This window comes from Salmo salar, chromosome ssa03 (genome assembly GCF_905237065.1).
Source record: "Salmo salar chromosome ssa03, Ssal_v3.1, whole genome shotgun sequence".
Lineage (NCBI taxonomy): Eukaryota > Metazoa > Chordata > Actinopteri > Salmoniformes > Salmonidae > Salmo > Salmo salar.
In genome coordinates this window covers 83,144,405-83,165,380 of record NC_059444.1, presented here as the reverse complement: position 1 = coordinate 83,165,380, position 20,976 = coordinate 83,144,405, and the positions used below count along the sequence as shown (strand labels likewise).

Here is a 20,976-nt window from a genome sequence, read left to right as displayed (position 1 = left end):
CCTTACAAAGACTGGAACACTTGACTTAACATGATGAGCCTTTTGACTCCCTGCGGCACTTGTGACACTGATATTGCTTCCCAAATGGCACATTCCCTATGTAGTGCACTATGCCCAATGGGCCCTGGTAAAAAGTAGTATACATCATAGGGAATAGAGTGCCCTTTGGGATGTAAGCCTGAGACTATACGTACCAGTGAAAGGGGAACTTTCAGAGGACACTAGGTTTTAATTTTGGAGAAACTGTGGACAGGACTGACCTGGCTGAATGCTAGACAGTGTAGAAGTGGATTGGAGAATCTGTGGACAGGACTGACCTGGTTGAATGCTAGACAGTGTAGAAGTGGATTGGAGAATCTGTGGACAGGACTGACCTGGCTGAATGCTAGACAGTGTAGAAGTGGATTGGAGAATCTGTGGACAGGACTGACCTGGCTGAATGCTAGACAGTGTAGAAGTGGATTGGAGAAACTGTGGACAGGACTGACCTGGCTGAATGCTAGACAGTGTAGAAGTGGATTGGAGAATCTGTGGACAGGACTGATCTGGCTGAATGCTAGACAGTGTAGAAGTGGATTGGAGAAACTGTGGACAGGACTGACCTGGCTGAATGCTAGACAGTGTAGAAGTGGATTGGAGAAACTGTGGACAGGACTGACCTGGCTGAATGCTAGACAGTGTAGAAGTGGATTGGAGAAACTGTGGACAGGACTGACCTGGCTGAATGCTAGACAGTGTAGAAGTGGATTGGAGAATCTGTGGACAGGACTGACCTGGCTGAATGCTAGACAGTGTAGAAGTGGATTGGAGAATCTGTGGACGGGATTGACCTGGCTGAATGCTAGACAGTGTAGAATTGGATTCACTAACCCTTTCTCCCTGCGTTTCCCCACAGTTTGAGTTCTCACCCCAGACCCTCTGCTGCTATGGCAAGCAGCTGTGCACCATCTCCAGAGACGGAACCTACTTCAGCTACCAGAACAGGTAAGTTCACACTCGGGGGGGAAATACAGAGGTGGGGGGGGGGGTGTATACAGAGGTGAGTGGGGGGGTGTACAGAGGTGGGGGGGAATACAGAGGTGGGTGGGGGGGGAGCTACAGAGGTGGGGGGGCGAGAGGGAGGGTATAAATGGAGAGCAGGTGCGACTGTGAAGGAAAGGTGGAGATGGAGAGAGAAGGGGAATAGGATTGTGCTCTCACAGTACATTGTAATGTTAGTTCCGGTACAATGAATAATTATGATGAGAGTATTCTAAGATGGTATTTCACCAGAGGGATGGTACATACTATATACTGGAAGTGTTACATGTTAAAAGGAGTGGAGCCTACATTGACAGGATCTTAGGTTTCCCTTCAAGCCCGATGTGCTGCAATATCAGCACCACTGCTCCCCCTGCTGTTCACAAATTGCTATTGCACTTCACTAGCCCCAAATATTGCATCCATTCCGATGCATTGCAGTTGCATGTAGTGGAGTTATTCTGAACTCAACCCTAACGAGCTTCACTGCGCTAACTACTCTATCCCTTCTGGAAGCACATTGATGCATTTTACACTGTACTTATTTACCCACGTTTTAAAAAGTAATTTCAACAAAAATGATGTAACGTTCCAAAGACGAGCAGAGGTGATCCATATGTCTGTGGTGTGTTCTGGGTGCATCCCTCGCTCCCCTACATCACCAGGGCTGGCATTCACTCCAACAGTCTCCCAACTGACATGATCATATTATATGCCTAAAGCTTTATGTGGAGAAGTAGTGGAACTTAGTAGTTCAGTGAAGTGGTTATACTCAGAAGTATGGATATTCAAATGTGTTATTGATTTACTTTGCTTATATTAACATTCATGTTCCTCCCATCAACATGGTTAGCGTTCCTGTGTCATTTCAGTATGCTTGTATGAGAAGATGTGTGAATGACTGTCATGACCATTCCCATGGTGACTAACCTGTGTTCTACCTTCACTCTGCCCTGTTTGCTTGTCTGTCCTCTGCCTTTCTGTCCTCTTGTCTCTGTCCTCTGCCTGTGTTATGCTTTGCCATTCTGACAACCATTTCCGCCACCCATTCTGCCACCCGTGTGCCGGTTTGCCAACTTTGCCTGTGCTTCTGCTACTGTGTGTGCCCGCTCCAGCTCACCCAAATATGGCCTTGTTGCCGACAGGTATCACTTCTGTGAGAAGTGCTTCAATGAGATCCAGGGCAATAGCGTCACCCTGGGAGACGACCCGGCACAGCCACAGACGTAAGTTCATGGTGGAATCTGTGGTAACATTTTTATGGCAATACATTGGAAAAACACTGGGAAACAGTACTCTGTTTGATTCGGATTAGTTCCATAGGTTGGTTTTTTACCACATTCTGGAGCGAATCCTAACTTTCACTTAACTTGACTTTCCATCAATGCATGACTGAGTGAACATTTAGTTAGTGGAAGTAACCGCCCTTAAGTCTCCACTGATTCCATCTTTCCCTAGTGGATATCCTTAGTCCATGATTATAAATACGGGTCCAGAAGGGCTAGACTTAGCTCATTATAGTCAAAGCTTATGGAAAAAGGGCATCTGTATTCATATGAGTGGTCTGCGTGTTGGGGGCGTTGGCTGTAGAGTATCAGAACTGATTCTAACTGGTCATCCGTTGTCTCTGTCCTCCAGTATGATATCTAAAGACCAGTTTGAAAAGAAGAAAAACGACATGTTGGATCCAGAACCGTGAGTATTGGTGTAGCTGTACCTTAACGTCTCAAACTGTTTCTGTTTGATGGGGTTTTAGCCCTTTTCATTCTGCTTTAACGCTTCTAAATCCGTTGGCGTTGAGCCGTCATGTACAGTATGCATCACAGTACTGGCTTTATTTGGACCATTTAAAAACACTAATCAGCCACACAAGTGGATACACTGCATTTAAAATACCTGAGGATGAAAATATTGTCCTGAGCTGAGAGATCTGTCAAACAAAGACATTAAAATGAATAACCATTGATGGTGAATAGTGTATGGGCCTTGTCTCCTGCACCTGTCCCTTGCTTTTTCCATTCGATCACTGAGCATGAGATGACCGCCCCAAGTACATGGGCAATGGTGGCTCAAAGTGTTTTGAATTACCGTAATTTCCGGACTTTTAAGCGCACCTGAATATAAGCCGCACCCACTGAATTAAAAAATATATATATATTTTGAACATAAATAAGCCGCACATGTCTATAAGCCGCAGGTGCCTACCGGTACATTGAAACAAATGAACTTTACACAGGCTTTAACGAAACACGGCTTGTAACAAAAATAAATAGGCTTTAACGAAACACGGCTTGTAACAAAAAATAAAACATTAGCAGTAAGCTTTAGTTGTCTTTTTGCACTGAGTCAATTCCTCACGCTGCTGTTTCCAACGTCTTATCATCGACTCATTAAGACCAAACTCCCGTGCAGCAGCTCTATTTCCTTTTCCAACAGCCAGATCAATCGCCTTCAACTTGAAAGCTGCATCATATGCATTTCTCCGTGTCTTTGCTATGATGAGGGTGACAAAATGACTACCGTAATCAGAATGATGGGAAGTTTGAGAGCGCTTGATTTAATCTAAACAGTAAACTAAAAAGTTGTTTGACCTTAACCCGTTCGGCAATTTCATTGGTCTAATGAAAGCTTCATGCCGCCAAAAAACTGAGCACGTCGCAGAATGTGTTTTTTTGGAGAGAGAAAAAATATGAAAGCGGGAAAAACCCATATATTAGCCGCGTCATTGTTTAAGCCGCGAGGTTCAAAGCGTGAGAAGAAAGTAGCGGCTTATAGTCCGGAATTTACGGTAGGTGAAAATTATATTTGATGTAACTTTTATGTTACTATTAGTCACTAATATTTACCACTACATTTTTAAAGGGTGTACACCAAGGTTCGGGGTCAATTCCATTTCAATTGCGAATTTTAATGAATTGAAGTCCTGAATTGACCCCGACTCTTGTACGTACAGTTATCAACACATTTAGTATTTTGTCTCACGCCCATATGTCAGTCAACTGTTGTATCTATTGCCCACTCTGCAGTATCTGTGAACAATAAAGTCTCTTCTTGGAGACCGAGGTGTTGGTGTACCTTCTCTGACCAGCCTTCTCTCTCTCCTTACACAGGTTTGTTGAATGTAAAGACTGTGGACGGAAGATGCACCAGATCTGTGTGCTGCATTATGATGTAATCTGGCCATCGGGGTAAGCCTCATGTACCCTGAACAGACGAACGGCCCCATGTGTCTTCTGATCACCGTTTCTGACTGTCTATTTGACACTTCCACTTTCCCTCAGCTTCATTTGCGACATCTGTCTGAAGAAGTCCGGCAAGACGAGGAAAGAGAACAAGTTCGCGGCCAAAAGTAAGTTTGAGAGTGTGTTGAATAATTGTGGCGATCCGAGTGGATCCACCATTGTAGACGTGCTGTGATATGTATGTGTAATGGAGGTTATTTCAGTAACTCGTGATGAGGATGTGAATTTTGATATGACCTGCATCTGTATAACCTGTAGGACAACTAAAGTATTTGATGGTATCTGTCTCGCAGGGCTACAGACGACGAGGTTGGGCATGTACATCGAGGACCGGGTGAATAAGTACTTGAAGAGGCAGAACCACCCTGAGGCCGGGGAGGTGTTTGTACGGGTGGTGGCTAGCTCCGACAAAAATGTTGAGATCAAACCTGGCATGAAATCTAGGTAAGGAAAGACTGCAGCTGGTCCAACAGTGAAATGGCCCCTTATCAATACGTATAAAACCAGTTTATTGGACATGATGTTGAAAGATGTTCATTGAGGATTATTCTAATAAAGTTGTCTTCCAAGAGTTGCTCATCTTCAGTTTTCCCCTTTGTTCATGCACCTTGGTTGGAAAGCGATGGCGCGGTAGTGTTCTTGATAGTGCTGAGATTCTGTGGTAGAAGGCGTCTACACCGTTAATGATGAGTGATGTTCCATGTGGATGTGGAGATTTCTCCCTTACTAGTAAAAGCACTATATAAATGTTTAATTCACAAATTAATTGATTACCTGTGTTTGTCTCCCCAGGTTTGTGGACTCGGGTGAAATGCAGGAGACCTTCCCTTACAGAACCAAAGCACTTTTTGCATTTGAGGAGATTGACGGTGTGGACGTGTGTTTCTTCGGTATGCATGTCCAGGAGTACGGTTCCGAGTGCGCCTTCCCCAACACCAGGTAAACACTTTATAACGTAGTAATAACACATCATAATACTCCTTCCCAACACCAGGTAAACACTTTATAACGTAGTAATAACACATCATAATACACTCCTTCCCAACACCAGGTAAACACTTTATAACGTAGTAATAACACAACATAATACACTCCTTCCCCAACACCAGGTAAACACTTTATAACGTAGTATAACACATCATAATACACTCCTTCCCGACACCAGGTAAACACTTTATAACGTAGTAATAACACATCATAATACACTCCTTCCCAACACCAGGTAAACACTTTATAACGTAGTAATAACACATCATAATACACTCCTTCCCAACACCAGGTAAACACTTTATAACGTAGTAATAACACATCATAATACACTCCTTCCCAACACCAGGTAAACACTTTATAACGTAGTAATAACACAACATAATACACTCCTTCACAACACCAGGTAAACACTTTATAACGTAGTAATAACACATCATAATACACTCCTTCACAACACCAGGTAAACACTTTATAACGTAGTAATAACACATCATAATACACTCCTTCCACAACACCAGGTAAACACTTTATAACGTAGTAATAACACAACATAATACACTCCTTCCCAACACCAGGTAAACACTTTATAACGTAGTAATAACACATAATACACTCCTTCCCAACACCAGGTAAACACTTTATAACGTAGTAATAACACATCATAATACACTCCTTCACAACACCAGGTAAACACTTTATAACGTAGTAATAACACATCATAATACACTCCTTCACAACACCAGGTAAACACTTTATAACGTAGTAATAACACAACATAATACACTTCTTAAAATACACTTAACAGTAATACACTCCTTCCCAACACCAGGTAACTAACACTTCAGAACGAGGATGATGATATAAACTCAGCAAAAAAAAGAAACGTCCTCTCACTGTCAACTGAGTTTATTTTCAGCAAACTTAACATGTGTAAATATTTGTATGAACATAACAAGATTCAACAACTGAGACATAAACTGAACAAGTTCCACAGACATGTGACTAACAGAAATGGAATAATGTGTCCCTGAACAAAGGGGGGGGGTCAAAAGTAACAGTCAATATCTGGTGTGGCCACCAGTTGCATTAAGTACTGCAGTGCATCTCCTCATGGACTGCACCAGATTTGCCAGTTCTTGCTGTGAGATGTTACCCCACTCTTCCACCAAGGCACCTGCAAGTTCCTGGACATTTCTGGGGGGAATGGCCCTAGTCCTCACCCTCCGATCCAACAGGTCCCAGACGTGCTCAGTGGGATTGAGATCCAGGCTCTTTGTTGGCCATGGCAGAACACTGACATTCCTGTCTTGCAGGAAATCACGCACAGAATGAGCAGTATGGCTGGTGGCATTGTCATGCTGGAGGGTCATGTTAGGATGAGCCTCAGGCAGGGTACCACATGAGAGAGGAGGATGTCTTCCCTGTAACGCACAGCGTTTGCCTGCAATGACAACAAGCTCAGTCCGATGATGCTGTGACACACCGCCCCAGACCATGACGGACCCTCCACCTCCAAATCGATCCCGCTGCAGAGTACAGGCCTCAGTGTAACGCTTATTCCTTTGACGATAAATGCAAATCCGACCATCACCCCTGGTGAAACAAAAACGCGAATCGTCAGTGAAGAGCACTTTTTGCCAGTCCAGTCTGGTCCAGCGACGGTGGGTTTACAACAGGCCTACAAGCCCTCAGTCCAGCCTCTCTCAGCCTATTGCAGACAGTCTGAGCACTGATGGAGGGATTGTGTGTTCCTGGTGTAACTCGGGCAGTTGTTATTGCCATCCTGTACCTGTCCTGCAGGTGTGATATTTGGATGTACCGATCCTGTGCAGGTGTTGTTACACGTGGTCTGCCACTGCGAGGACGATCAGCTGTCTGTCCTGTCTCCCTGTAGCGCTGTCTTAGGCGTCTCACAGTAGACATTGCAATTTATTGCCCTGGCCACATCTGCAGTCCTCATTCCTCCTTGCAGCATGTCTAAGGCACGTTCACGCAGATTTATTTTTGTGTTTTTCAGAGTCAGTAGAAAGGCCTCTTTAGTGTCCTCTAAGTTTTCTTAACTGTGACCTTAATTGCCTACTGTCTGTAAGCTGTTAGTGTCTTAACGACCGTTCCACAGGTGCATGTTCATTAATTGTTTATGGTTCATTGAACAAGCATGGGAAACAGTGTTTAAACCCTTTACAATGAAGATCTGTGAAGTTATTTGGATTTTTACTAATTATCTTTGAAAGACAGGGTCCTGAAAAAGGGACGTTTCTTTTTTGCCGAGTTTATTACTATTATTTTAAAGAGCAGCGTAATGTACTCTTCTGAACAGTATCCTACATACTGGAGTATTGGAAGACTTAAGAGTGGAAGGCTTGAGATTCTATGCAGGGTGGGCCAGCTTAACTATAGTTGTCAGTGTAAAACACCTAGTTAACCAGCTTAGCTATAGTTACTTGGTGTAGAATAACAATTAAGTGGTTGAAGTGTTTCCATTACCCATTTAGGCAAATTGCACATTAGGCCTAATAAATTGGTGACAGCCTGAAGCCTTATGCCCTCCCACATATCTGTTTCATGTCTCAGCTAGCCCTCAAAACCCAGCATGGATAGAATGCAATAATTGACAAATATTTGCCATATTCTAATAATTCTCGTGCCAACGTATCACCAGGGTGAAACTTGGACACCTGTAGATCTGAAATAATTGGATGGTGAAACTTGCCAGCCAACCAGAAAAGCAATTCAGGCATTGTTGAAAGTCAGGACAATCCTTAGTTGCATTTTTTTAATTTTGCAAGCAGTAGGCATTTATAGTTAAATGTTGAGTGGAGCTTTAGTTATGTGATGACATCGTACCTTAAAAATAATTTGTCAATCATAATTTATTAAAAACAGTTTCCATCATTTGCAGCAATAAATAACGTTTAACAAAATAAATATCCACCCCTGTCGACAACATTTTGATACGTTCGATCTTTAGAAAACGTATCCTGTATCTGCGGTTTCCATTACACATTCCGCAAAGTTTTTTTTGGTTGCAACATTTATTTTGTTGAATAAACCAAGGGTCAATGGAAACCTGCCTAGTGATGCGCCTGGTTAACCAGGTTAGCTATAGTTGTCATTGTCAGTGTAACACACCTAGTTAGCCAGGTTACTATAGTTGTCAGTGTAACACACCTGGTTAACCAAGTTAGCTTTAGTTGTCAGTGTAACACGCCAGGTTAGCTTTAGTTGTCAGTGTAACACGCCAGGTTAGCTTTAGTTGTCAGTGTAACACGCCAGGTTGGCTTTAGTTGTCAGTGTAACACGCCAGGTTGGCTTTAGTTGTCAGTGTAACACGCCAGGTTGGCTTTAGTTGTCAGTGTAACACGCCAGGTTGGCTTTAGTTGTCAGTGTAACACGCCAGGTTGGCTTTAGTTGTCAGTGTAACACGCCAGGTTGGCTTTAGTTGTCAGTGTAACACGCCAGGTTGGCTTTAGTTGTCAGTGTAACACGCCAGGTTGGCTTTAGTTGTCAGTGTAACACGCCAGGTTGGCTTTAGTTGTCAGTGTAACACGCCAGGTTGGCTTTAGTTGTCAGTGTAACACGCCAGGTTGGCTTTAGTTGTCAGTGTAACACGCCAGGTTGGCTTTAGTTGTCAGTGTAACACGCCAGGTTGGCTTTAGTTGTCAGTGTAACACGCCAGGTTGGCTTTAGTTGTCAGTGTAACACGCCAGGATGGCTTTAGTTGTCAGTGTAACACGCCAGGTTGGCTTTAGTTGTGGCTTGATCCCGTTAGCGGGATCGATATGAAGACAGCCAGTGAAAAATTTGCAGGGCGGCAAATTCAAAACAACAAAAATCTCATAATTAAAATTTCTCAAACATACAAGTATTATACACCATTTTAAAGATAAGATTCTCCTTAATCCAACCACAGTGTCCGATTTCAAAAAGGCTTTACGGCAAAAGCATAACATTAGATTATGTTAGGACAGCTCCTAAACAAGAAAAACCACACAGCCATTTTCCAAGCAAGGAGAGGCGTCACAAAAACCAGAAATACAGCTAAAATTAATCACTAACCTTTGATGATCTTCATCAGATGACACTCCCAGGACTCAATGTTACAAAATACATGTATGTTTTGTTCGATTAAAGTTCATATTTATATCCATAAACCCCATTTTACATTGGCGCGTGATGTTCAGAAAATGTATTCCCTCCAAAACTTCCGGTGAATGAGCACATCAATTTATAAAAATACTCATCATAAACGTTGATAAAATTACAACAGTTAGTGAAAGAATTATAGATACACTTCTCCTTAATGCAACCGCTGTGTCAGATTTTAAAATAGCTTTACGGCGAAAGCACATTTTTCAATATTCTGAGAACAGAGCTCAGCCATCAAAGCAAGCTATACAGTTACCCGCCAAGTTCTGGAGTCAACTAAACTCAGAATTAGTATTATAAATCTTCACTTACCTTTGCTAATCTTCGTCGGAATGCACTCCCAGGACTCCCAATTCCACAAGAAATGTTATTTTTGTTCGAAATACTCCATATTTATGTCCAAATACCTCCGTTTTGTTCACGCGTTCAGATCACTAATCCAAAGGCATAACGCGTGAGCGTAAAACCAGAGACAAAAAGTCAAATAGTTCCATTACCGTTCGTAGAAACATGTCAAACGATGTTCACAATCAATCTTTAGGGTCTTTTATACACATCTTCGATAATATTCCAACCGGACAATAGTGTATTCATTACAGAGGAAAAAGGAGCGGCGCGCCTGCGTGCTTGCGCAGTAAACAACTCGTTGGTCCCAGGCTTGAGTCAGCTCCTATTCTCTGCCCAGTAACAGTAGAAGCATAAAACAAGGTTCTAAAGACTGTTGACATCTAGTGGAAGCCTTAGGAAGTGCAAAATGACCCCACAGACACTGTAGTTGGGATTAGATAGAAAAACTACAAGTCACTTCCTGGATGGATTTTTTTCTCAGGTTTTTGCCTGCCATATGAGTTCTGTTATACTCACAGACATCATTCAAACAGTTTTAGAAACTTCAGTGTTTTCTATCCAAATCTACTAATAATATGCATATCTTAGTTTCTGGGAGTGAGTAGGAGGCAGTTTACTCTGGGCATGTCAGTCATCCAAGCTACTCAATACTGCCACCATCCATAAGAAGTTAACCAGGTTAGCTATAGTTGTCAGTGTAACACACCTGGTTAACCAGGTTACCTATAGTTGTCAGTGTAACATGCCAGGTTAGCTTTAGTTGTCAGTGTAACACGTCATGTTAGCTTTAGTTGTCAGTGTAACACACCTAGTTAACCAGGTTAGCTATAGTTGTCAGTGTAACACACCTAGTTAACCTGTCTGGGTGAGGTGGGATGCTTGCGTGGCGCGAAATACAAATACCTCAAATGCTATAACTTCAATTTCTCAAACATATGACTATTTTACACCATTTTAAAGACAAGACTCTCGTTAATCTAACCACATTGTCCGATTTCAAAAAGGCTTTACAGCGAAAGCAAAACATTAGATTGTCAGGATAGTACCCTGCCAAAAATAATCACACAGCCATTTTCAAAGCAAGCATATATGTCACAAAAACCAAAACCACAGCTAAATGCAGCACTAACCTTTGATGATCTTCATCAGATGACACTCCTAGGACATTATGTTATACAATACATGCATGTTTTGTTCAATCAAGTTCATATTTATATCAAAAAACTGCTTTTTACATTAGCATGTGATGTTCAGAACTAGCATACCCACCGCAAACTTCCGGTGAATTTACTAAATCACTCATGATAAACGTTCACAAAATACATAACAATTATTTTAAGAATTATAGATACAGAACTCCTTTATGCAATCGCGGTGTCAAATTTTAAAATAGCTTTTCCGCGAAAGCACATTTTGCAATATTCTGAGTACATAGCCCGGCCATCACGGCTAGCTAATTTGACACCCACCAAATCAGAATTACTATTAGAAAAATTGGATTACCTTTGCTGTTCTTTGTCAGAATGCACTCCCAGGACTCCTACTTCAACAACAAATGTTGTTTTGGTTCCAAATAATCCATAGTTATATTCAAATAGCTCCGTTTTGTTCGTGCGTTCAGGTCACTATCCGAAGGGTGTCCCGCGAGCGCATTTCGTGACAAAAATTTTCAAAATATTCCATTACTGTACTTCGAAGCATGTCAAACGCTGTTTAAAATCCATTTTTGTGATATTTTTCTCGTAAAATAGCGATAATATTCCAACCGGGTGACGTTGTATTCATTCAAAGGCTGAAGGGGGAAAAAAATAGAATTCTCGTGAATGCACCTCTCAGTCTCACTGTCCCCAGGCTGACCACTCACAAATTCTCCTGCTGTTCTTCGCCCAGAGACAGCAGACACCCCATTCCACTTTCTGGCGCCTTCTGAGAGCCAATGGAAGCCTTAGAAAATGTCCCGTTACAGCAGAGATGCTGTATTTTCGATAGAGATGCAACAGAAGGACAACAAATTGTCAGACAGGGCACTTCCTGTATGGAATCTTCTCAGGTTTTGGCCTGCCATATGAGTTCTGTTATACTCACAGACACCATTCAAACAGTTTTAGAAACTTTAGTGTTTTCTATCCAAATCTACTAATTATATGCATATTCTCGTTTCTGGGCAAGAGTAGTAACCAGTTTAAATCGGGTACGTTTTTTTATCCGGCCGTGCAAATACTGCCCCCTAGCCCCAACAGGCTAACCAGGTTAGCTATAGTTGTCAGTGTAACACCTAGTGTTTCTCCTTCTCTCCAGACGGGTTTACATATCGTATCTGGACAGTATTCACTTCTTCAAGCCCCGGGCGTTGAGGACGGCAGTCTACCATGAGATCTTGATAGGGTACCTGGAGTACGTCAAGAAACTGGGGTAGGTTTTCAATACCGGTGACAACACTCCCATTCAATCATCACACTGCTTTTCCAGGCTGGTTTCCTGTACACAGATTAAGCCTAGTCCTGGACTAAAAAGCTTTTTCAGTGGAGAATATTCCATTGAACATGCTTCTTAGTCCAGGACTAGGCTGAATTTATGTCTGGAAAACCGTTCTTGTGTGTCCAGGCAGGTTTAGGAATAGATAAATCTTGCATACTCATTTTGAAATAATTTCTTAACAAAGAATATTCCCAAGATATTTGTCTCCGTACCTTGAAATACTTGACGTTGAACCTAAAAGCTGTCTTCTCCATCCCTGGTCCGTGCAGCTATGTGTATGGTCATATCTGGGCGTGCCCCCCCAGTGAAGGGGACGACTACATCTTCCACTGCCACCCGCAGGACCAGAAGATCCCCAAGCCCAAGAGGCTGCAGGAGTGGTACAGGAAGATGCTGGAGAAGGCCTACGCAGAGAGGATCCTCCATGATTTCAAGGTGAGACATGAAGGGGACCCTGGCTGTGTTCATTAGGCACCAAACAGAAGGAAAAGGATTGGAACTCGGAGGGACTCGTCTGGAATTTGTACAATAAGAAATGGTCTTTTTAAGTGGTTTCTGTCATGGGCCCATTCTTTTCTTATTAAATGCTGTTTTGAGTGTGGCATTATCCCACACCATCAGCCCCATCTGTATAGTCCAAGTAACAGACGTCATTGCTCTGTCTTCTCCAGGACATCTTCAAGCAGGCCACGGAGGACCGTATTACCAGTGCCAACGAGATGCCCTACTTCGAAGGCGACTTCTGGCCCAACGTGCTGGAGGAAAGCATTAAGGAGCTGGAGCAGGAGGAGGAGGAGAGGAAGAAGGAAGAGAACGTGGCGTCCTGCGAGACCCCGGAGGTAAGATGGAGTGCTGACAGGGACTGCTTTGTACGATGGAGGGGTGGATCCAATCCGACCCCTAGACACCATGTCCTATGAATTTGTAGAGGTCTCAGAGGATTTCATTGGTATAAGCAGTACTGTGAAAACGTCTACCTATCAGAGGAGAGGGCGGATAATGGTTTCTGTCCTGCCTTTCGACAGCCACTTGGTCAAAGCATGTCACCGACCTATTTTATTTTTTTTGCCATTTATTTATGTCCATGTGTCCTCCATCGCTTCTGTTAACAGCGCTTTGTCTCCCCCCCCCCCTCTCTCTCAGCACACTGCTGACAGCAAAAACGCCAAGAAGAAGAACAACAAGAAGACCAATAAAAACAAGAGCAGCGTGAGCCGAGCCAATAAGAAGAAGCCTGGCATGCCCAATGTAGCCAATGACCTGTCCCAGAAGCTCTACTCCACCCTGGAGAAACACAAGGAGGTAGATGTCACTCACTCCACCCACTCATATAACACTGCTGTTGATAATCTGTTGTTGTAGTGGGGGAAATACACTGTAAAGCCCCGTTACCTTCCTCATCTCTCACGCCTTTAGTTCAGTTGATCACAGTTTTGTAAGGACTTCTGTGGTCACAGTATCTGTAGAGGCTCTGATCCAACACTAACATAACACTTAGAATGAAGCAATGCAATGAAAAGCAATGCATTGCATTCTAACTGGTCTAGTGTGGATATTGAAACACAACCACTTCTAGCTTGTGACTTCCTGTCCTCTCTTTTGTCTGATAATCTGATGACCCATGTCTCCCTCTCTCTACCTCCCTCTCCACCCTCTCCCTCAGGTGTTCTTCGTGATCCACCTGCACGCGGGACCCTCGGTCAACACCCTCCCCCCCATCATGGATCCAGACCCCCTGCTGACCTGCGACCTGATGGACGGCCGCGACGCCTTCCTCACCCTGGCCCGGGACAAGCACTGGGAGTTCAGCTCTCTGCGGAGGTGCAAGTGGAGCACAATGTGTATGTTGGTGGAGCTGCACAACCAGGGCCAGGACCGCTTCGTCTACACCTGCAACGAGTGTAAACACCACGTGGAGACGCGCTGGCATTGCACCGTCTGCGAGGTAAGCCAGGGGGCGATAGTGCCGATTCATCACACGTACACCAACACACGCTCTGACAGCATGTAATACATGGATATTGTCAATTCACTTTTTTAAAACTGGAAGCAAAGAATGTACTTTATTGTATGTTTATTTCACTTTAAAATTGTGCATTTTGGAAGTATATGACTTTTTGCTGTTTTTAGACATTGTTATAGTATACTTTGTCACACATCACACTTGTATGATGTTAATACTTCACTCTGAAAAAGTTAACTTGGAGCATAATTTATTGTTTATTCAAAGTATATGTTAATGTTGAGGCGGGTATTACGCAAATTAGACAGTGTGGGAATTCTGGGGAAACATGCTCTTGCAAGATAATCGATAAATTGTCAAATGATTTTCAAGGTCTAATGCAGCCGTTTTTATCTCTATCAAATCATTTCTGGGTAACAATTAATTACCTTAATGTGATTGTTTCAATATGGTCCAAAAAAAGAAGCTTAGCACAGAGACATTTCTCAAGGAAGAATTTAGGACTGTCTGGGAGTGGCTTGAGTGGCGAGGGTAAAACTGAAAATTAGCTGTTATTGGCAGAGGTTTGGAACGCTTTTTCTTATTGATCTATTAACTAATTTACCGCCTGGTTATGTCACCTTGGAAGGCCAAAACTCCATCCCACCAAAACAGGCAGAAATTTCAGGTGGTCTTTTCAAACCGCTCTTACACTAAAAGGGGTGTTATCCTAATTTTAAATATTTCACTGTATTATTCCAACCTCATAATGTGGAAATGCATAAAACACAGGAAAATCACGTTTTTGACTGCGCTGGACCTTAAATACATTTTGTGATTAAATGTCATCACATTTGTAACAAGTTGGTGCAGGTATGTGTGTGCGGGGCTGGGAGTGTGTAACCATAGAAACATTATTATGAGTGTAACCGTGATATGTGGTGTTTTCTCTCTCGCAGGACTTTGACCTATGCATCAACTGCTACGCTGCCAAGGGCCACGAGCACAAGATGGTTAAGTGGGGCCTCGGGCTGGACGACGACAGCAACGGAGCGGGCGGTGCCGGGGGCGAGGCCTCCCAGAGTCCCCAAGAATCCCGTCGCCTCTCCATCCAACGCTGCATCCAGTCCCTGGTCCACGCCTGTCAGTGCCGCAACGCCAACTGCTCGCTGCCCTCATGCCAGAAGATGAAGCGCGTGGTGCAGCACACCAAAGGTTGCAAGCGCAAGACCAACGGTGGCTGCCCCGTGTGCAAGCAGCTCATCGCCCTGTGCTGCTACCACGCCAAACACTGCCAGGAGAACAAGTGTCCCGTGCCCTTCTGTCTGAACATAAAGCACAAGCTGAGGCAGCAGCAGCTCCAGCACCGCTTACAACAGGCTCAGATGATGAGGAGAAGAATGGCCACTATGGCCGGGCGGGGCATGGCACCTCAGAGCCTGCCGTCGCCACCTACCTCAGCCACCCCCGGCACCCCCACCTCGGGCGGACAGACCCCCAGCACGCCCACCCACACCCCCCAGCCCTCCTTACCCATCAGCCAGCCCCAGCAGCAGCCGCCCCCCAACGTGACAGCCGGCATGGCCCAACAACAACCCGGCTTTCCCAACAACGGGCGCACCAGCCAGCCGCCAACGCCCGGTTCCACAAGGGGGGAAAGCCAGGGCCCCAGTCTTCCCCCCTACATCAGGTGCAGTCGCCCCTGCCCAACATGCCCCCCCAACAACAACAACAGATTCCCCAACAACAACCGCCCCCGCTGGCTGCTCTGAAGATGGCCCGGCACATAGAGATGGTGGCCAAGGCCAAGCAGCAGCAGCAGCAACAACAGAACTACAACATGAACATGCCCAACGGTGTGCCCATCAACCACCCCCGCATGGTGGGGCCTATGCAAGGCCAGATGGGGCCAGGGCAGATGCAGCAAATGATGGGGCCCCGGGGCCCCCAAGGGATGCAGGCCATGCAGCAGGGCCAGTGGGGCCCCCAGGGGGGGATGCAGCAGAACCCCCTCCAGAACCCCCAAGCGGTCCAACAACAGCAGCAAGGCCTACCCCAGCAAGGTGGCCCCATGGCCCCCCAACAGGCTCAGGGAAACTCCACTCAGTTGATGCAGCAGCGGCCCATGATGCAGCAGCAGCCTGGCCTTCAGATGCCCGGTGGGGTCCACATGCCCCCCCAGGGTCCCCCTCAGCAGCAGGGCATGACGCCCCAGCAACAAGGGGGCATGCCCCGGGGCATCCCGGGAAACATTGCCCCCAATGCCCTGCAGGACCTCCTGAGGACCCTCAAGTCGCCCAGCTCTCCCCAGCAGCAGCAGCAGGTGCTCAACATCCTCAAGTCCAACCCCCACCTCATGGCCGCCTTCATCAAGCAGCGCACAGCCAAGTACCAGGCAAGCCAACTACCGGGCCAGCAGCAGCAGCAGAACCCCCAACAACAACAGCAGAACCCCCAGGCGATCCTGGGAGGCCAGGCTGGGATGCAGGCCATGGCTGCTGCCATGCAGGCTGGGGCGGTGCAGCAGAGGCCGGGGGTGGGCATGTCCCCCCAGCAGCAGCAGCAGTCTGGCCCTCAGCAGGTTGGTGGCCCCCAGGGTATGGCCGCCATGGGCCCACAGGGACAACAGCTGATGAACGCCACCGCACACAACGGCAACCCCCAGCTCTACCGCAGGCAGCTGCTCCGGATGCAACAGATGCAGCAGCAGCAGCAGCAACAACAACAGCAAGGAGCCATGCCCCAGGGCCTTCCAGGCCAGTTCCCCCAGCAGCAGGGAGGAGCAGCCAGCTACTCCCAGCTCCGCATGCAGCAGCAGAGGGCCATGCAGCTCCCTCCCATGGCCCAGATGGGGCAGCCCGGCATGGGCATGGATGGGCCCCAGGCCCAAAACCTCCTCCAGCAGAGGATGCTCCAGCAGCAACAGCAGATGCTGAAGCAGCAGATGGGCTCTCCAGCCCAGGCCAACTCCATGAGCCCCCAGCCCCACATGCTCCAAGGACAGCCCCAGGGAGGAGCTCACCTGCCTGGCCAGGCAATGGGCAACGCCCTGGGCAACCAGGTTAGGTCTCCAGCCCCGGTGCAGTCGCCCCACGCTCCCTCACAGCCGCCCCCACATTCCAGCCCCTCCCCCCGGATACAGCCCCATCCCTCACCCCAGCACGCCAACCTCCACTCCGGCTCACCCCACCCCAGTCTGGGCGGCCTCATGCCAGGCTCCATGGACCAGGGACACATGGGCACGCCCGAGCAGAGCGCCATGCTCCCGCAGCTTAACACGCCCAGCCGTGGCAGGCTTAGCAATGACTTGAATATGGTGGGCGACACCACAGGGGACACACTCGAGAAGTTTGTTGAAGGATTGTAGCATTTTGTGACGAGACTTGTTTGGTTTTCTCGGTTTTCCACAAACAACTTTTTGTACTGACTGCTATGTAAAGAGATGAGGCCTAAGGACTGTGAACCTTTCCTTAAACCAAGGGACAGCTATTTCTTCCAACAAAACGGAGGGATTTGAATAATTATTGCTGTTTAAAGAGGAGAATGGGGGGGGGGGAAACACATATTTTGGGGTTCAGACCAGCCATGAAAATAATTTTGTTTTCATTTGTATTATTTTTTTTACGTCTCTGGTATGGACTTTTTTTAATGACACCTTCTCATAACAAGTCTTTCATTTTATTTTTCAATGTTTTTATTTTGTACCTTTGCAAAAAAAATCATAGCGTTTTTGTGTTGAGAAGATTGTAAAATAGTTTTGTCTGAACCTTTTGTGCCAGGTTTTGCATCTTTGCTCCCTCTTCATTCCTGGCTAATTTATTATTCTAATGTAACATTTTTCAAAAAGGGCACATGCCTTTAGGTGAGACTTATTTTCTTTCCGTACTGCAGAAGAGTCCTTGTGGGATATTAACGTATTTGTATAGAGCTAGGAACTATCCCACACCCAAACACCACATTCAGGTGTGAACAACTGACTCTCACAAATGCTCCTTCATCCACAGCTGCCGGAATGTTCGTTTTCTACTGGCTTGGAACCAGTATTTCTGTCCTCAAGATGTTGGACATCTTTGTTGCTTTGTTTATCCTTCGATCTGAAGTCTTGATCCCCCCCGAACTTGGCGGTGGGGTGTACCTTTTGGACTGCTTGCTGATTTGTGATTGGAGAGCATTCTGTGCATCTTTTTTTCCTCTTGCATTAAACTTGAATTGAGGTGAAACTGTTCACTGTTGTAAATCATGCAGGTTGACAATGTAAATATGCAGAAAAAGAAGAATGAATCACTGTACAAACTGGTTAAAAATGACTCATTTCGTACTTATATACCATATTGTTAAATAAACTGTGTGCAAACAGACAATGGTGTTTTGTATATTTTACATGTATTGTGTGCATGGCGATGGTGCAACTTTCTGTACTTCAGCATCATGTAATGGTTTACCAAAAGATGACTTGATTACTTACAGCAAAATGTGCCATATTGGTGGTTGCAGACATACTGTAGAATAAGTGATTGCTGCACAGTTAACCCCTAACAGTATACACAACAATGACCTTCAATCAAAGGTAAATATTGGGACGTTTGGAATTGACAACTTCAAATGTATACCTTTTCCTGTCTTGCATTGTAGATTTGTCTTAATGCAAAAGTAGCTTATGCTGGGAATGGGGTTTTTCATTTGCACCAAAGTCTTCTGTCTAATGCCCTTTCATTTATTTCTCACATCTCTCTACGCAGGCAATATGTTAGTAGCTTGAATTACGTAATCTTTGTGCGACTGTAAGAGGTCCTACTTGTGCTTGCAGTTGTCGCACTTCTGTTTAGCGTGTGTTGAATAGGTCAAACGACCTCTTGCTCTGTCAAAGATGTCTCGGTGCCTGAAATTGTTCAAATTCGCTTTGGGTTCTTCTCAAAGGGCAAACTCCAGGCTCCTGTCTTCTGGACGAGGATTGGGTAGTAGGACTGTAGGACCATTCAGTGAAGGTAAGCCGCTCGCTAACGTTAGTTAAAGCACTGCAGTTATATGAGCTAACTAACGTTAGCGTGCTTAGCCTAACGTTATATTACACAAGATCACTCCCTGTCATATGCAACATGAACGTGTCGACGACTGTGGAATGCGGTGTTTATTGGCATGTCTAACTATCCATCCAACTATTTTTGTTTGAGCTAGCTAGCTTATTTTGATATTTGGCATCTGGTGAATGAATTACATATGTGACCGGACCATTGTATATAAATATGGGGACAGTTGCATGTCTGCCCCGTACCTCAGCACAGACGACCAGAATCTTTACCAAGGATGTATCCTTGGCCTAACCTACAACTTCATTGTAAACTTGCATTCATGTTGCATCAGATACATCCAAGGCAAGGACACTCACTCAATGCGTTTGAATATTCAATATGACGATTGCATGACACCCCACCTATCTCCTCCTGTCAACAGATGGCCATGTCATGCAGCAGCAGAAACAATGGTCCAGAAACGGCATGTGGAACCCCAGCCATCCAGGCCTCGGTCTCACCCAGTCTTCCTACTACAGCACCAAGGAAGCTGAGAAAGTCCCTCTGGATACAGACAAGGTTCTAGAAGCTGAGAAAGCTCCTGCGACGGAGAAGGTTGAAGAAGTAGAGAATATTCAAGAGGCAGAGGATAAAGATCCTGAAGAACCCCTGCACACAATCATCCAAGACACAGAGAATGTCCGAGGTGATATGTTTTCTGACCTCCGACCTGTTAGCTAACATTCTCAGTTCTGGGCTTTAACAATTGAAACTCAACATCACTAGCCATTGATTGTCATAGTATTATGCTTTGGCAACATTAATGGACACTGGATAGTTTGTGCTGCTTATGATATACTTCAGTCCACATCTAGTGTCCTTAGTATGCAAAGCTAAGGAAGTTAACAGTTTTCAATCTGATTTGTCCAGGCACCTTTTCCAAGCATGAGTTCCAGGCTGAGACCAAGAAACTCTTGGACATTGTTGCTAGATCTCTGTACTCTGAGAAGGAGGTGAGTGATGGTCTGACAGGTCACAGCAACTTGAGAACTGATTGAATGTATATAAATTACTAACTGATGGACCAGTGATAATGTGCTTGCTGTATCTAGCTAGGTATTTCAGGAACCTTACGCTAAGATATTCTGTGTTTTTAACCTTTTCCACCCTGGCCCATTGCTCAGGTGTTCATCCGTGAGCTGATCTCCAATGGCAGCGACGCCCTGGAGAAGCTGCGCCACAAGCTGATAACGGGAGGGGGCGACACGGCCCCCATGGAGATCCACCTACAGACGGACCAGGCCAAGGGCACATTCACCATCCAGGTACGCCCAAACCAGGATGAGGGAACATGCTTTTAAGAGCTTATTTACATTTTTATCCTATCTTAGAATTATTTTAGTCATGAATCATCGTGAAATGCTAATTTGATCGACTTAAAATGCACATAATTACTGTTAGATCTTTCTATTCGTCATTTCAAAGTTCTGCATAGCACAGTCTGCCACCTGGTGGATGAAACAGAACTTGCACAGTTATAAAACCTGCTGGCTGTAGTTCTGACAGCTGGCTGTAGTTCCAAAGATAGGGAGGAATGTACTACCAAATCTTTCCTCTTGGTGATGGCTTAACAGCAGTCTATTTATCAAAATATACCTTCCTCTTTTAGGACACAGGAGTTGGGATGAACCAAGAGGAGCTGGTGGCCAACCTGGGGACTATTGCTCGCTCTGGATCCAAGGTAAACCTAGCTCCCTTTATCTTTGTTACATCTCTTACATTTCCCCGTTATCTGCCT

At 45.2% G+C, this 20,976-nt stretch overlaps 2 protein-coding genes across 3 annotated transcripts in view; both read left to right on the top strand.

The window, feature by feature from the left end:
* The window catches only part of LOC106601889 (CREB-binding protein), a 91,676-nt gene extending 73,146 nt beyond the window's left edge, over positions 1-18,530 (top strand). Inside the window, 14 exon segments of the mRNA XM_045715637.1 lie at positions 896-984; positions 2,136-2,246; positions 2,659-2,715; positions 4,131-4,208; positions 4,302-4,369; positions 4,556-4,706; positions 5,055-5,201; positions 12,048-12,161; positions 12,497-12,662; positions 12,899-13,066; positions 13,371-13,529; positions 13,891-14,172; positions 15,129-15,821; positions 15,824-18,530. Coding sequence (XP_045571593.1) covers positions 896-984; positions 2,136-2,246; positions 2,659-2,715; positions 4,131-4,208; positions 4,302-4,369; positions 4,556-4,706; positions 5,055-5,201; positions 12,048-12,161; positions 12,497-12,662; positions 12,899-13,066; positions 13,371-13,529; positions 13,891-14,172; positions 15,129-15,821; positions 15,824-17,536 — 3,996 coding nt within the window. The 3' untranslated portion in view covers positions 17,537-18,530.
* Positions 18,531-18,936: 406 nt separating this feature from the next.
* LOC106606479 (TNF receptor-associated protein 1) overlaps positions 18,937-20,976 on the top strand; it is a 16,456-nt gene continuing 14,416 nt past the window's right edge. For both annotated transcript variants that reach the window (XM_045715636.1, XM_045715635.1), the window contains exons 1-5: positions 18,937-19,154; positions 19,621-19,884; positions 20,109-20,191; positions 20,363-20,503; positions 20,848-20,919. In XM_045715636.1, the coding sequence (XP_045571592.1) occupies positions 19,037-19,154; positions 19,621-19,884; positions 20,109-20,191; positions 20,363-20,503; positions 20,848-20,919 (678 nt within the window). In that variant the 5' untranslated portion in view covers positions 18,937-19,036. The remainder of the gene's footprint in view (positions 19,155-19,620; positions 19,885-20,108; positions 20,192-20,362; positions 20,504-20,847; positions 20,920-20,976) is intronic.